General features: G+C 39.9%; 1 protein-coding gene across 3 annotated transcripts in view; it reads right to left on the bottom strand.

The window, feature by feature from the left end:
* Positions 1-16,784, bottom strand: part of BBS4 (Bardet-Biedl syndrome 4) — a 131,070-nt gene that overhangs the window by 31,715 nt on the left and 82,571 nt on the right. For 2 of the 3 annotated variants that reach the window (XM_036348355.1, XM_036348373.1), the window contains 6 exons: positions 16,263-16,415; positions 16,006-16,177; positions 14,440-14,509; positions 13,656-13,797; positions 12,339-12,540; positions 11,366-11,935 (listed from right to left, as the gene is read on the bottom strand). In XM_036348355.1, coding sequence (XP_036204248.1) covers positions 11,883-11,935; positions 12,339-12,540; positions 13,656-13,797; positions 14,440-14,509; positions 16,006-16,177; positions 16,263-16,415 — 792 coding nt within the window. In that variant the 3' untranslated portion in view covers positions 11,366-11,882. Of the gene's footprint in view, positions 1-11,365; positions 11,936-12,338; positions 12,541-13,655; positions 13,798-14,439; positions 14,510-16,005; positions 16,178-16,262; positions 16,416-16,784 lie in introns of those variants that run through there. The other variant, XM_036348363.1, reaches the window with a different exon arrangement.

The following is a 16,784-nucleotide window of genomic DNA, read 5'->3' as shown; positions in this document are numbered from 1 at the left end:
GAAACAGCCTAAGTGCCCATCAGTAGATGAATGGATCAGAAAACTGCGGTACATCTACACGATGGAATACTATGCTGCTCTAAAAAGGAAGGAACTCTTACCATTTGCAACGTCATGGATGGAACTGGAGAGCATTATGCTAAGTGAAATAAGCCAGTCAATGAAGGAAAAATACCACATGATCTCACTCATTCATGGATAATAGAGACCATTATAAACTTTTGAACAATAATAGATACAGAGGCAGAGCTGCCTCAAACAGATTGTCAAACTGCAGCAGGAAGGCCGGGGAGGGTTGGGGGGCAGGAGGTAGGGGGGTAAGAGATCAACTAAAGGACTTGTATGCATGCATATAAGCATAACCAGTGGACATAAGACATTGGGGGATAGGGGAGGCTAGGGGACTGTCTAGGGCGGGGGGATAAAATGGACACATATGTAATACCCTTTGTAATACTTTAAGCAATAAAAAAAAATAAAAAATAAAAAAAAATAAAAAGATTCTCTCTTTGTCTTTTACTCTTGGCATTTTAATTATGATGTGTCTTGGTGTGGTCCCCTTTGGATTCCTTTTGTTTGGGGTTCACTGCACATCCTGGACTTTTAAGTCTATTTCTTTCATCAGGTAGGGGAAGTTTTCTGTCATTATTTCTTCAAATAGGTTGTCAATATCTTGCTCTCTCTCTTCTTCTGGCACCCCCATAATTCAGATGTTGGTACGCTTGAAGTTGTCCCAGAGGCTCCTTACACTATCTTCATATTTTTGAATTGTTTTTTCTTTTTGCTTTTCTGGTTGGGTGGTTTTTACTTCTTCGTATTTCAAATCTTTGACTTGATTCTTGCGATCCTCTTGTCTGCTGTTGGATCTCTGTATAATATTCTTTATTTTAGTCAGTGTATGCTTAATTTCTAGTTGGTCCTTTTTCATATCCTCAAGTGTCTCACTCGATTTATCGAGGGTCTAGCTAAATTTATCGGCGGTTTCTAGAAAATTCTTGAAAAACCTTATAAGTGTGGTTTTGAACTCTATATCCTGTAGTTTGCTTTCCTCCATTTCTGTCATTTGTGACCTGTTTCTTTGTCTCCGCATTTTTTATGCTTTCCTGTGTTGATAGAGTGGCTTTCTGTGCTAGGTGTCCTATAGGGCCCAGTGGCTCAGCCTCCCCAATTACCTGAGGTAGACACTCTTGGTGCACCCCTTTGTGGGCTTTGTGCACAGTCTTGTTGTAGTTAAGCCTTGATTGTTGGAGGTATCACTGGGAGGAATTGACCTCCAGGCCAATTGGCTGTGAGAATCAGCTGTGTCTGCAGTGGGAGAACTTCTGTGCTGGAGACACCCTTCTGGGGCAAGATTTGCTTCAGTGGGGCTTCGGTGCTCACTGAGTCTGCCTCCTGAGAGTGTCCCTTATGGATCTGAGGAGTTGTAATCTGGATGGTCCCACTCTGACCACTGGGTACACTGGCTCTTGGATCGCTAAGGAGGTGCTAATTTAGCCTCTGCCTGAGGCTACCCAGCAGGAGTTATGGAGAGATCTGCAGATTCCTCTTGTTCGGGGTTTGGAGGTGCCCCGATGAGGCCCAGCTGTGAAGTAATGCAAGCTGCTGTGGGGCCTTGGGCCTTCTTTTGGATGTTCTGAGTCTCTCTGACCCAGCTGCAGTTTGTTAGATAATTTTAGATTGCCAAGGGCCAGGTCATTCATATGCAAAAGCCTCTGAACACAGCTTATGTGGGGCGGGGTTTCAGGGAATCAACAGGGCGGAGCAAACAGCTATGGCTGATCCTCAGCCCTGCCCTAAGAGGCCCCGGATCTCAGTGTTCCATGGTAATCGCTATAAGCACCTCTGAGAGAAAGCCGCCCTCGAGTTCCGCCCGATGCTAGACAGTCCAGTTTCTCCCCGTATGAGTCTGGGTCCCCAGAGACTCACCCGGAACTGGAGTTCAGAACAGTTGGGAGCCTGTGACGCCCTCTGAATTGAAAAAGACAATCGCATCCTCTGTTGCCAGCCCTTTCCACCTGTGCCTCCGTACCTCTGCACTTTACTTCCACACCTCCTTTGAGTCTCAGTGTGCTTTTCTCTTTCCTTCTAGTTGTAGAATTTCCACTCAGCCAGCCTTCCTGTGGTTCTGGATGATGTCCGTTTTGTCTTTTAGTGGTTGTGTGAGGCAGCAATTTCCAGTGTTTACCTATGCCGCCATCTTGGTTTCTCCTCCTTTTTATTTTTTTTCTTGTCTTATTGCTATGGCTATGACTTCCAATACTATGTTGACTAACAGTGGTGATAGCAGGTATCCTTGTCTTGTTCCTGATCTTAACGGAAAATCTTTCAGCTTTTCACCATTCAGTCTGATAACAGCTATGGGTTTGCCATATATGGCCTTTATTACATTTAGGTATGTTCCTTCTATACCCACTTAGTTTTTATCATAAAAGGACATTGAGTTTTGTCAAATGCTTTTTTCTGCATCTATTGAAATGATCATGTGATTTTTGTCCTTCATTTTGTTAATGTGATGTATCATGTTGATTGATTTGTATATATTGGCCTAGAGTTTTCTTTTTTTGTAATGTCTGTTTTTGATATTAGGGTAATGCTAGCTTTGTATAGTGAATTTGGAAACATTTCTTTCAATTTTTTGAAATAGTTTAAGAAGGATATGTAATTCTTCATTTGGTGTAGGGAGCGGCTATAGGGTCAAGCCTCTGATTGACCTGTGGTAGGACCACAAACAAGTCCCAGCTTGGAGGGCAGAGCCCTCTTAGCATAATTAAGCTTAACTTTATACCCCTCCCTAGTTCCTTCCTAGGTAGCTAATGGGCTGTGGGAGGTGCACAAGTGCTACCAAAATAAGGTGAAACTCACAAGAACATTGTAAACATGCTGACCACTACCCTTGTTTTGCTTTGTGTGTTCTGACTATAAAATAAAGCCTCAGCTTGCAGGCTGGGTCTTTCTTTGTCCTCATCCAGGCACAGGAGATCCACCAAGCCCCAGCTGTATTCTCTTGCCTGTGTTCTTTAATCCTTCACCACCCCTCCTCAAGTTCACCCTTGGCCGGGCTGGCAAGGCACAGTTTGGTAGAATTCACCTGTGAAGCCTTCTGCTCCTGAACTTTTATTTGTTCAAGTTTTTTTAAATTACTGCTTCAATTTCATTGCTAGTAATCAGTCTGTTTAGATTTTCTGTTTCTTCTTGGTTCAGTCTTAGAAGGTTATATGCTTCTAGAAATTTATCAGTCTCTTCTAGGTTATCAAATTTGTTGGCATGTAATTGTTTGCAGAATTATTTAGTAATTATTTTTATTTCTGTGGTGTCAGTTGTAACTTTTTTCATTTATGATTTTATTTATTCTTGATGAGTTTGGCTAAAGGTTTGTCAATTTTGTTTATCTTTTCAAGGAACCACCTTAGTTTCATTGATCTTTCTATTGTGTTTTTTCTAAATCTTTATTTTTGGTTTATTTCTGGTCTGATCTTATTTCCTTCCTTCTGTTTACTGTGGATTTTAGTTTATTTTTTTACTGTTGTTCTTTTTCTAGTTCCTTTAAGCATAAGGTTAGTTGTTTATTCGGAGTTTTCTTGTGGTGGTGTTTTTTTCTTGAGGTAGGCCTGTATAGCTATGAATTTCCCTCTTAGACCTCCTTTTGCTGCATCCATGAATTTTGAAAGGTTGTGCTTTAATTTTATTTGTCTCAAGGCAGTTTTTAATGTCCTGTTTGATTTCCTCTTTGGTCCATTAGTTGGTTAATAGCATGTTGATTAATCCCCCCTGTATTTGTTTTTTTTACAGTTTTCTTCCTGTGACTGATTTCTAGTTTCATTTTTGCGGCTGGAAAAGATGCTTGATATGACTTAAACCTTCATGAATATGTTGAAGCAAGTTTTATAGCCTAATATTTTATCTATCCTGGAGAATATTCCATGTGTACTTGAAAAAATGTGTTATTATGTAGTTTTGAGATGCAGCATCCTATAAATGTCTGCTAGGTCAGTCTGGTCTGACGTGGCATTTAAGGCCATTATTTCCTTATTAATTCCTTTTTGAATAATCTATCCATTGGGATGAGTGAAGTATTAAAATCCTCTATTGTATTACTGTGAATTTCTCCTTTTATGTACAGTAATATTTGCTTTTTATACTTAGGTGCTCCTATATTGGGTGTGCAGATATTTATCAGTTATAGCCTCTTCTTGGATTGCCCCTTTATAACTAAGTAATGTTCTTCATTGTGTTTTTTTACATTCTTTGTTTTAAAGTATTTTCTGTTTAATATGAGTTTTGCTAGCCCAGCTTTTTCATTTCTATTTGCATGAAATATATTTTTTCATCCCTTCACTTTCAGTTCTTTCAGTTTGAAGTGAGTCTCTTGTAGTAAGCAGTATATAAATGGGTCATGTTTTTTAATCCATTCAGCAACACTTTGTCTTTTTATTGAAGCATTTAACCCATTTATATTTAAAGTAATTATTGAGTAAGTATGTATTTACTGCCATTTTGTTCATTGTTTTTTGGTTGTTTTTGTAATTCTCTTCTGTTCCTTTCTTTTTCTCTTGAGCTCTTGCATTGTGGTGTACTGATTTCCTTTAGTGTTTTGTTTAGGCTCCTTTCTCTTTACCCTTTGTGTATCTTTTGTAGGTTTTTGGTTTGTGGTTACTATGAGGTTGGTGTATGTCATTCTGTATCTACAGCAGTTTATTTAAACTGATAAGCATTTAAGTTCAAGTACATTATAAAAGGACATTTTTACTCCCCCCTCCACACTTTGTAAGTTTTGTTTTTTTTAAATTATTGATTTTTAGAAAGAGGGAGGGGAGAGAGAAAGGAAGGAGGCAAGAGAAAGAGACATCAATTTGTTGTTCCACTTACTTATGCATTCCATGGTTGATTCTTGTATGTATCCTAACTGGGGCTAGACCCCACAATCTTGGCTTATTGGGATTACGCTCTAACCAACTGAGCTACTTGGCCAGGATCCACACTTTGTGTTCTTGATGTCATGTTTTAGATCTTTTGTTTGTTTTTGTTTGTTTTTTTAAACATATTTTTCCACTAGAGTCAACATTCAGTATTATTTTATATTAATTTCAGATATACAGCATAGAGGTTAGGCATTTATATACTTTACAAAGTGATACCTTGATATGTCTAGTACCTACCTGGCATTATACATACTTATTACAATTTTGTTGACTATGTTCCCTATGCTGTACTTTACATCCCCATAACTATTTTATAACTACCAATCTTTGTCTTGTGTGTCTCCTAACTACTTAGTAGGTGTATTGGTTAATAACGCGGATTTTGTAATCAAAGAAAACATGATAATTTCAAGAGAAACATCGAAGTGCTTTATTCAAAGTAATGTTCATCACTTCACATTTCCCCCATCTTTCAGGTAATTTGTGGATACCGTCCCAATAGAATTTTTCTTCTTTTGAGGCAAACCATTCAGAGACCCAATTTTCCACTTCTTTGTACGTTTGAAGTGCTGCTCAGAAAGTGGATGTGCCATCGATCAGAACAAGTGGTAATCTGAAGGAGCAAGGTCTGGTGAATACAGCGGGTGGGTTAATACTTCCCAGGCAAGATCTTTTAACGTGTCTTTAACTGGTTTTGAAGTGTTCGATGGTGTGTCATCATGAAGCAAAATTACTTTGTCGTGTCTTCTGGCACATTCTGGTCATTTCACAATCAAAGCGTGGTTCAAATTGATTATTTGTTGTCAGTAGCGATCAGTATTAATGGTTTTACCTGGTTTTAGAAGCTCATAATACACCACACCTTCCTGATCCCACCAAATGCAGAGTATTGTCTTCTTTCCGAAGCGATTTGGCCTTGTAGTCGATGTTGATGGTTGGCCTGGATCAACCCATGATTTTGTGCATTGGGGTTCTCAAAATAAATCCACTTTTCATCAATTCGATGCAAAAAAGACTTTCTTTCGTGCCGTTGAAGCAACATTTTACTGATGACTTTTCGTTTTTCCATTTGTCTTTCATTCAGTTGATGTGGCACCCATTTTCCTTCCTTTAAAATCTTTCCCATTGCTTGTAAATGATCAGAAATTATTTGCTGAGCAGCATTTAATCTTTCTGCAAGTTGTTTTTGAGTTTGACACGCATCTTCATCCAATAATGCTTGTCGTTGGTCTGCAAACTTTTTTGGTTGACCTGGATGTTCTTTGTCTTTCACATCAAACCATCACTTTTAAAGCATTTAAACCAGCATTCACAAGTATCTTGAGATGGAGCATGTTCACTATAAGCTTCCCAAAGTATTCAGCAGCACTTCAAAATAATAAATTAAAACTTCCCACAAATGCTTTTTGGCACAAAATTCGACATTTTTAAGTGTAAAAATATCTATGATGTTAACACCTTCAGAAAATTTGACATATGAAGTTTTGAAGCTTGTTGTCAATACAACAAAACAGCATACATATCAAATCACATATATGTCAACACATGTGTAACTCCATCTATTGAAAAAAATCCGCATTATTAACCAGTACACCTAGTATTATAGTTTAAGTTGAGTTTGGTACTTTTGTCTTTTGTAATAGCTTTTTAAATGTCTGATTTGGCCCTAACTGGTTTGGCTCAGTGGCTACAGCTTCGGCCTGCGGATTGAAGGGTCCCAGGTTCGATTCCGGTCAAGGGCATGTACCCTGGTTGTGGGCACATCTCCAGTGGGGGGTGTGCAGGAAGCAGCTGATCAATGTTTCTCTCTCATTGATGTTTCTGACTCTCTATCCCTCTCCCTTCCTCTCTGTAAAAAATAAAATAAAATATATTTTAAAAAAATAAAAATAAAAAAATGTCTGATTTGCTATATTTATTAAATATTTGGCTTGTGAGATGTTTTCGTATTTTCTTATTTCTGGTAATGGAGTTTCCTTTTCTGCTTAACATTTCTTGTAAAGCCGGTTTAATGGTGATGAACTCTTTAGTTTTTGCTTGTCTGAGAAACTCCTTATTTCTCCAATTCTGAATGACAATTTTGTCAGGTAAATTATTCTGGGTTGTAGGTTCCTTTCTTTCAGCACTTTGCCACTCCCTCTGGCCTCTAAAATTTCTGCTGAGAAATTAGCTGATAGCCTTATGGGGTTTCATTTGTTATATAATTAGTTATTTTCCTTTGCTGCATTCAAAGTGTCGCTAACTTTTCCCATTCTAATTACAATGTGTCTTGGTGTGGGTATCTTTGAGTTCATCTGTTTGGAACTGTGTGCTTTCCTGGATTTGGATGTCTGTTTCCTTTCCCAGGTTAGGGAAGATTTTAGTCATTATTTCTCCAAATAAAGTTTCTGTTCCTTTCACTCTTCACTTTCTGGGGTCCCTATAATGTGAATGTTTTTGTGCCTGATGATGTCATAGGTCCCTTAAAATATCAGTCTTCTTTCTTTTCACTATTCTGATGGTTGATTTTTACTAGTCTATTCTTTAGATCACTAATCCATTCTTCTGTACTAGCTAATCTGTTGATTCCATCTAGTGTGTTTTTCATTTCACTTATTGTATTTTTCAGCTCTGCTTGGTTCTTTTATTTTTTTAAAATATATTTTATTGATTTTTTTACAGAGAGGAAGGGAGAGAGACAGAGAGCCAGAAACATCGATCAGCTGCCTCCTGCACACCCCCCACTGGGGATGCGCCCGCAACCAAGGCACATGCCCCCGACCGGAACCGAACCCGGGACCCCCCAGACCGCAGTCCGATGCTCCATCCACTGAGCCAAACCAGCCACAGCGTCTGCTTGGTTCTTTATTATATCTTCTAAGTCTTTGTTGAAATGCTCCCTAAGTTCTTCTATTGCTCTGTTAAGTTTGGCGAGCATCCTTATGACTGTTTCTTTGAATTGTCAGGCAAATTAGTCTGTATTTCTAATAATACTCCTTGTTTTGAAGTCTGTATGACATTAATACAGTACTCTAGACATTATTACTGACTTCTTATGCCAGTAGTTTATATGGTGTATCTTTTTCCATCTTTTTACTTTCAATTGCAAAAACTGGGCTTTCTTTTTTTAATTCTTTCTCTGCTTTTTAATTGGAATGCTTAGTCCAATTACATTTTTTAGTCTAGTTACATTTTCATGTAATTATTAACATGATTGGATTTACATTTAATATTTGCTATTTATTTTCTCTTTGTTCCATCTTTTTCTTTTTTGTTCCTCCATTCTTCCTTTCCAGTCCATTTTTTTTAGGGGAGGAAAGTGCTAATTGAATATTTTTTAGAATTTCATTATAATTTCTCTGTTGTCTTTTTAGCTATATTTCTGTGTATCATTTTAATGGTTGCTTTAGGGATTATAATATCCAGCCTTAACTCTTCACAAACTATTTAGGATTAGTTTTGTACCACATTATGTAAAATTTTAAAACCTTTCAACTATAATGTTCCATATACCCCTTGTCCTTTAGTTACATTTGCATATGTTAAACCCCACATTATAATGTAAAATAAATTTTTGCTTGGAACAATCATATATTTTTTTAATTAAACCATTTTAATTAAACCATTTTAATTAAATATAAACTATTTGTTTATATTTGCTATTTATGGGAGGATTGGTCCAACATGAGCTATTCTGCTATCATCAGATAATAATGATTCTTCCTTAAGAACATAATCATTATAATCATACACTCCAGATTTATACTGTCTTTGGAATGCATAGTTTTATACTAATATTATTCAGTAAGAAGGGCATTTTTCCCTTTGCTAGTCCATACTTCCACTTTCCTGCCAGAAATATGGCTCCCACTTTATCTGTAATTATGTGCTTGGCCTCCTTTTCCTTTTCCTCTCTGTTAAAATTTGTGATGACATGAGCAATCCCATACTGGAAATTAGAATAGCTCCTTTCTCACCAGAGTGAATGAAAAACTGCAAATCCATATGCCCAAAACACTGAAGAGGTACAACCTAGTATTTATTTTTTAAGAAAATCTAAGATCAAATTAATGTTAAAAGCATGTGTTTCTTGACTGCTATCCCTGGAATGCAAGGTGCCATTATGTTCTTGCCCCAAAGAGTATAGAAAAACTGAAGAGTCCTGCTCTTCGCATTCTCTCAGTCTTCACTATGCTTCACTTAAAAAGAAGACCTTTTTACCCTTGTCTCCCCAAATGCTAAAATTTTCTCAGATTATTATAATGAATTCAATTCTGCCCTCTAGAAACCTCTCTTCCCTTTACTTTGATATAACAGCAGTCTCCACTTCTTCGGTCTTCAAGCCCTTGGGTCTCTGTTGATGCCACTAGTTCAGCAAGAGTACATCACTGCTTGATGGCTAATGGTTAAGAGCAGTAGCTCTGCATTCTGACCTGGGTTCAAATTCTAATCCTCCCACTTACCTTGGAAAACTCATTTTGCCTCTCCCAGCCTCAGCTTCCTCCTTTATAAAATGAGGATAACAGCCCCTCTCTATTGAAGGGTTCAGTGAGACTGATCATTCCCTTCCTGAACTTCTCTTCCTTTGCCTTTACTAACATCACTTTCCTGGTTTTTCTCTTGTATCGTTTTCTCCTGTCTCCTTTGCAGGCTCCTTTTCTCCCTTTCAATATTGGGTTTTCATTTTTAATTCCCCATCATCTTATTTCTAGCTTTCCTTGGGTGGTTCCTTTCAAATCTATGATTTCAGCTGTCACTCAAACCCAATTATTTCTGACTCTTTATCTTCAAGACAGATTTCACATTTGAAATCTAGCTATACAAGTGTCTAATGGCTATCAGCATTTGGATGTCTCAAAGATAAGCATGTGTAGTAAAACTAGACTCCACAACATTTGACCCTATTCCTTCAATGTTCCTCTTTTCTGATTTGTGTAACTCTCCACAGCAATGGGTATCCATCCTAGTTTGTTCTTATCTGCCACTTCCAACCAGTACCTGGTTTGTGTTTTTACCTCCTAAATCTCTCATACCTCCTTCTCCCTCTCCATCTATCTTATTTTATACCCTCTGTATTTCTCAGCAAGACCTTTTCAGTCAGAGGCACACTAGACGCCACACTGATATAGAAGTGAGCTCTCTGTTGCTCAGGGTACAAACCTCAGTTCTGCTACATACCAGCTGCATGGTTAAGGGTATCACCTCTGTTACCTTACTATTTATTTCTGAGGTATGGAACTCGGCTGCTGCTTCAATGTCAAAACAGACCCAGTCATAATATAAAGAACTCCAAAAAACATAGTTTGTCCTGGCAATAGGTCAGTCCTCCACCTTCAAATTATGGTGACTGTAGGGCACTTTAAGTACAACATGGGGACTGACTCTGAAGCAGATTGCTGGCCTACCACCTATTAGGGCTGTAGCAGAGGTTGTGCTGGCACAAATAGGAACTTGGCATGAGGTTCCTTCTCCTCCAGTTTCAAACCTGGCTTAGAAATAGGTCAGTGAAAACTCTAATCATGGGTTCTTTCAAAAGTTTTTATTATGATCTCTCATTTTTATACCTGAATAACAACTTTCCCCAAAGGGATGATGACACACAGTCTTTATTCAAAAAACGACCTATAGATAACGTATTGATAGCATCTCATCAGTGGTATCATTGACTGTCTTAAAATTCTTTGGTTAAGAAGTTCTTCTGCCCTGGCCAGGTAGCTCAGTTGGTTAGAGCATAGTCCCGATACACCAAGGTTGCAGGTTTGACTCCCAGTCAGGGTACATACAAGAATCAACCAATGAATGCATAAATAAGTGGAACAACAAATCAGTGTTTTGATATCTATTTCCCTCTCTCTTTCTCTCTCTCTCTCTCAAAATCAATCAAGAAATAAAATTTTAAAAATAAAGTTCTTCCCCTTCTTTATAAATCCTTGGTGCTGATAACCAGAGCAGTCCTTCCCTCTTACTTCTTATCATGCTGACATGATCTGACTCTATACTCTGACCTCTCTCAAGAACAAGCTATAGGGACTGTTCTGGATTCCCTTGGGCAAGTGTAACTAGGATACTTGACAGGCTCAGCTTAAATTTACAGAGCTTTTTTCATCTTTTTTTTTTTCTTTTAAATTAAGACTATTAGAGCTAAATTATAAACGCAAGATTTGTGTTTGCCTTGGGGCTGACATGCCCCACAACCTGAGGATCACCTTAGCTAAGCCAAGGCTTTGTAATGGCCATAGTATAGAGCAAAGGTGTTTCCAACTTCCTCCCCACAAAGGAAGGGGTCAGCCAGCCAGGAGACTAAAGTTCTTTCAAAGCCAGCTGGTGTGGCTCAGTTGTTGAACGTCGACCCATGAACCAGGAGGTTATGGTTCAGTTCCTGGTCAGGGCATATCCTAGGTTTTGGGCTCGATCCCTAGTAGGGGACATGCAGGAGGCAGCTGATCAATGATTATCTCTCATCATTGATGTTTTTATCTCTCTCTGAAATCAATAAAAAATTAAAACATTTTTTTCAATAAAAAATTTTAAAATAACATATAAATTTTTTCTTTTAAAAGCAAACAGTCATGTACCTTGCTGGCTCTTGGAACTAAATACCTAGAACCATAAGCCTTGCTTTCAATTCTTAAAGGACCTGTCTGGCTGGCTTCTCTCTATTTCCTGGGTGAGATGATGGGGACCAGTGGGGGACTGCAGAAGCCTCAGGCTCCACATGATCACCACAACATATGCTGTGTTCTCTGGTGCCCAAGGAACGTGCTGGCCTCCACTCTACCTGTGTCATGTAACCTTTCTTAATCTGGTACATTATCACCAGAGAAACCCCTACTCTGGGGTCATCCTATTCCTATTTTTCTCTTATTTGTGCTGGTGCTTCAGTTGGACATGCTTCCACACGGGCTCCAGCTCCAGAGGAAGAGATGGTGACTTGAATTCTTGTTCCAGAATTCCCAAAGAAATCATTATTTTCACTGTTAAATTTTAAGAAACCCCATGTTTTCTGGCATCACTGGGACTGTGGTATATCTTTGCAGCTGTGAAGTTAGACCATAACAAGAAATGAAGCAAACAGTCGAGTTTGCCTTCAATTACTCACTAAAAGAAATCTTTAATTACCTGCACCATGTCAACTTATGATAAGGCAGTGAGATTTAAAGCAAGACTATATAATAGAAAGTACTGTAATATATTTCTAAACTTGAATATTATAAAGACCTAGTGTACTAACCATCCAATTAAGCCTGCCAGTAACGGTTACCTAATATACAACGTGCTTTAAAGAAACTAGTGCCAATTTGGCCACCTTGAGACTTTTTCTCCCTTCCAAACAATATTACATTGGACAGGTTCTGAATCTGAAAAGTGCAGGCTTCACTCAAAGCTGTAACCTCTTTGCTGGTACATGTGGTCTTTATGGCACCGTGTGTAACCTCCTACCTGAGGGTAGCTTGCTGTATGCAGCCGCTGAAGACATTGCCTGTCCTAGAGCTTGATTAGAGCCCAGAGGCTGCTGGAAACTGGCAGCTTTGCTGGTTGAAGTTGTCCGTTGCTTTGATTTGGGGTCTTTAACTGGTTTTGTCCAGACCAGTGCCTCCCCAACCTGGAGAGCAGCTCCCAACTTCTGAGCCGTTTCCACCATCTTGTGCACACATATGAAGAAAAAAAGAATCAAGGTATGACCGGCAGAGACAAGCCTACCCACTTCCTAGGCGTTCCACCTGGGGGGTTATAGCTGAAATAGTGACTATTGGTACTAGCATTTGAGGGAGGAAATACTTATTACAAGGAAATATTTCTCAAACAGCAGAAATCACAGACTGCCCTTAGTGAGGCAAGGGAATTCATACAGGATCTCAAACCTAACAATTCAAGTTTGGTATGTTACTGAGCTAAAGTCCACCTTCCCTACAGAAGTTGGAGGAAGTTACAATGAGATATGGGCCTCAACTCAGAGGAGTTGTATTATCAATAACAGGCTCAGTAAGCCTGAATTTCCTCTTACTATTTTCTTCTAGGCAAGTTTTTTTTTTCTTTTTTCAGGCTGTCACTAATTGAATAATTCATGCTGCCAGGAACATAAAGCCAAAATAGGCATGAGCTTATAACAGGTTATCTTTGGATTATTTGGGCTTGATCAAAAGTTTGCTGACAGCTTGCTTATAGCTCCTTAGGAGCTAATAAAAGACATACCTCGTGCCCTGGCCAGTGTGGCTCAGTTGGTTGAGTAGCATCCCGTATACCAGAAGGTGGTGGGTTCAGATCCCCAGTCAGGGCATGTGCAGGAGGCAACCAATCAATGTCTCTCTCTCCTCTACACACCACCCCCTTCCCTTGCCTCTTTCTCTAAAAGAAAAATTAAAAAAAAAAAAAAAAAAAAGACACCTGGCCAGCACAGCTCAGCAGTTGAACATTAACCTATGAACCATGAGGTTACAGGTTCCATTCCTGATTGGAGCTCATGCCTGGGTTGCAGGCTCGATCCCCATGTAGGGCAGCCAATCAATGATTCTCTCTCATCATTGATGTTTCTATCTCTCTCTACCTTTCTTCCTCATTTATATCTATAATAATAAAAGCATAATATGCTAATTAGTCCGGACGGCCAAACAGCAGAACGATCGTCTGGATGACCTTCCAGACAAAGCTGTGGCTACAAGGGCCGAGCCCCTTGCACAAATTTTGTGCACTGGGTCTCTAGTATTAATATAAATATTAATATATTTAATAAAAAAATATTTTTTTAAAAAGACGTACCTCAGAGTCATATTCTAAAGAGCTACTGTCCTTGAGTAGGTTGACTTTCTTCTCCATCTCCTGATACTGGGCCAGGGCGTCCCTCTTCTCACCCTGGTTGTAGAGCAGCACAGCATAGTTCAAGTTGACTAAAGGGTTATACCTATGGCAAACAGACAGGGATTCTATGAAGCTTAGGCTTCACAACCAATGGTCATTTAGATTCTCATTACACAAAAAACAAAACTGATTATAAGTAGCGATTTCTCCATTCTGCAGCAAGGTACGAGGAACACATGTGCTATGTGTGGACTTGTGGGAAAGAATCAAGGAATAACTGCCCACCAGCAAAGCAGGTATTAGGACCAAGTCTGACATCTCAGCCCTCAGCAGGGACCACCAGGGTGGGTTGAAGAAGTGATCCCTACCCTGCTGCCTAGCCGATGCCAATGGAATAAACATGGAGAGAGTCACGTTTATCTCAGATTAAACTGAGCCCAGAACTGCATCTGATATTCCATCTAGCCCATGGCTACCAGCACCCAAGTCCACTGCCATCTCTGACTTTCTCTGGCCTCTGAACTACTAAAGTTGGGGCTGGAAACACTCTCTTAGAAAGTGGCAGTGGCAGTTCCTGCTGAGCCACTGCAGGCTTTGTATCACACCCTTCCACACATGCCTTGTGCACAAAGGCCACGGAGAGCAAGCAATTGGGCTGACTCAGGCAAAGCCAGTGGTCTAATGCCACCTCGTGGCTCTGGAGAGTCTAGCCTTCCCCAATACCATTCCCCACGGTGCAGCTTACTTATCCAGGCGGACTGCTTCAGCATAAGCTCTCTTGGCATTCTCTGTATCTTCCAGATTGGTCAAAGCCACTGAAACAAAGAAAGTGAGGACTGAGACGGAAGAGCCTAGCTTAGAAAGCAAAAGGAATGTTTCAAGACCACAGTTCATTCAGCCCCCACAACTTAACTGCTCCTTTGCCTCCTCAGCAACTAGCACCACCATGTACTCACTCAGCTTAGTTACCTGGTGTCATCTTCAACAGTCCCCTTTCCACAGTCAATCAGTTGCCAAGTTATCTGAACACCATTTTTTGCAGTTTCTTTTCTGACCCTGCCCAAGTTGTTTCAAGCTGTGGCAATGTCCCCATCTGCATCCATCCACTTGCCACAATGCTGCCAGGTTTCTCAACAACTTTCAAACAAATCTGAACATGTCACTATCCTGCTTAAGAATCCTCACTGACCCTCCATCACCCATAATCCTGATCTTTAAAATTTGTTTAGCATCAGGACACACTCACCTTTTAAACCAGTATTTCCTGAAAGCCTCACCTATAAGACAATAACAGCATTCCTCTGGAAGGCCTCCCCACTCCATCTCCCCCCAACCTGGGCTCACTTCTACCAGACACTTAAGAGATCTAGGAATACAGCTGGGAAAATGGCTTCGAGGATAAAGTCTAATGTCCTTGCATTATACTCGTGGCTCTCCATCATCTGACCCCAAACTATCCTTCGTGACTCATTTCCCATTACATTCTATAGCACTACTACCCGCTAACGGCAGGGTACAGCGTGCAGTTTCATGGCTGCATGCCTTTGTTCTCTGGCTCCTCAGTCATTCTGTGTGACTGAATTCCAGCTTAGCCTTCAGTACAGTGTGAAGGCCCTTTCTACTTTGTGATGTCAGAATTGCTGCTTGTGCCGTACAGTGTGGCAATTTGTTTACATTCCTATCCCCATTAGAACTAGGCTAGCTTTGTATTCAGGCAACCCCCAAATAACCACCACTCGATTTGCTTTTGCAACCCATTCTCTTATAAGAACCCCACAATAATGACTAAAACAACACCTGAAGACAAAAGTCAATGAGAACTAGCAAACTGCTTTCGGACAGAGAAATATTCCCTAGAAAGAATATTTAGTCAATCTTTTGTATTACAGTAACTAACAATAAAACCAATAATAGTTCATATTCATTGGTTACTTAATCACCCAATCACCTCGTCAACCCTATAAGATATATCCCTTGTATGCTAAATGATATCTGGAACTTAGCTGGGCTCAATATATACATATAAATAAATAGTCAAGGCAAGGGAAAACATTTGGTAAAAGATAAACGAGGATGATCTTGATTTAACCTGTTGGTCTCTGAGTGAAACTGCCCCAAGTTAGAAACAACCAAGTGCCTTATCATTATTTTCTTCATTGTTTTTCAAGCTCTAGCACAATAATCCAGATTCCTATGGGACCTGCAAGGGAATGGCTTCTGCAGTACATTTAGCCACTGGCCTCCAATGATTCTAATTCATTTTCCCCTTATTACAGACTTTGGAGAGGGTTTCCACACAATAGTCTCTTACCCGCCAAGAGCATGTACAGTTCCCCCATCTTTGGCTGGAAGTTGATAGCTGCACTGAGAAAATGGAAAGCTGATGCATACTGCTGCATGGTCAAGTGAACGAGGCCCAGATTATAGAGAATCTTCCAATCAAAGGGTGCCAAGTAGTTGGCTCGTTTCAGGCAGCTGATAGCCTGCAGGAGAGAGGGGCACTTGATGAAGGTGGGGCAAGCTGGGCAGACCCAGTAACACAAACAAGGAAGGTGAGGAGACACTCACTGCTACATATTTCTTCTTGCCAAAGAAACACATTCCAATGTTATTCCAAAGTGGAGGACTTTCTGGAACAGCAGAAGCTATAACTCTGTATTTGGTGAGGGCAACATCAAAGTCTCCATGGGTCTGCATCATGCTGCCTGCTGCCAAGATGGCCTGAAAACACAGGACATGGGAAGTTGATAATTCAGTCATTCCCAAAAGGCTACAGCAGTGGAGGAGCCGTCCTGGGTGTAGATAACCTGCTCAGCATGACTGAAAAACTTCCAGGGACATATAAAATATATTCAAGCTATTGGGACAAATGCTCATGAGAAACCACTGCACCCCACACTCTGGCTCTCTTTGGCACAGTACAGAAAAAGAAAAGATAAAATGTCACTGACTTTACCCAGCTCATTTGTTTCCTACTTCTAACTGGAGAAGGCAATATTTCTGATCATAGTGCCTTTAATCTGTTCCCTGTAGCCTCTACTTGATACACTACGTGCTGCTCCAGACAACTCAAATACTCCTTTCTTGGCC

This window comes from Myotis myotis, unplaced genomic scaffold, assembly GCF_014108235.1.
Source record: "Myotis myotis isolate mMyoMyo1 unplaced genomic scaffold, mMyoMyo1.p scaffold_m19_p_1, whole genome shotgun sequence".
Taxonomy (NCBI): domain Eukaryota; kingdom Metazoa; phylum Chordata; class Mammalia; order Chiroptera; family Vespertilionidae; genus Myotis; species Myotis myotis.
This window is presented reverse-complemented; position numbering and strand designations above follow the sequence as displayed.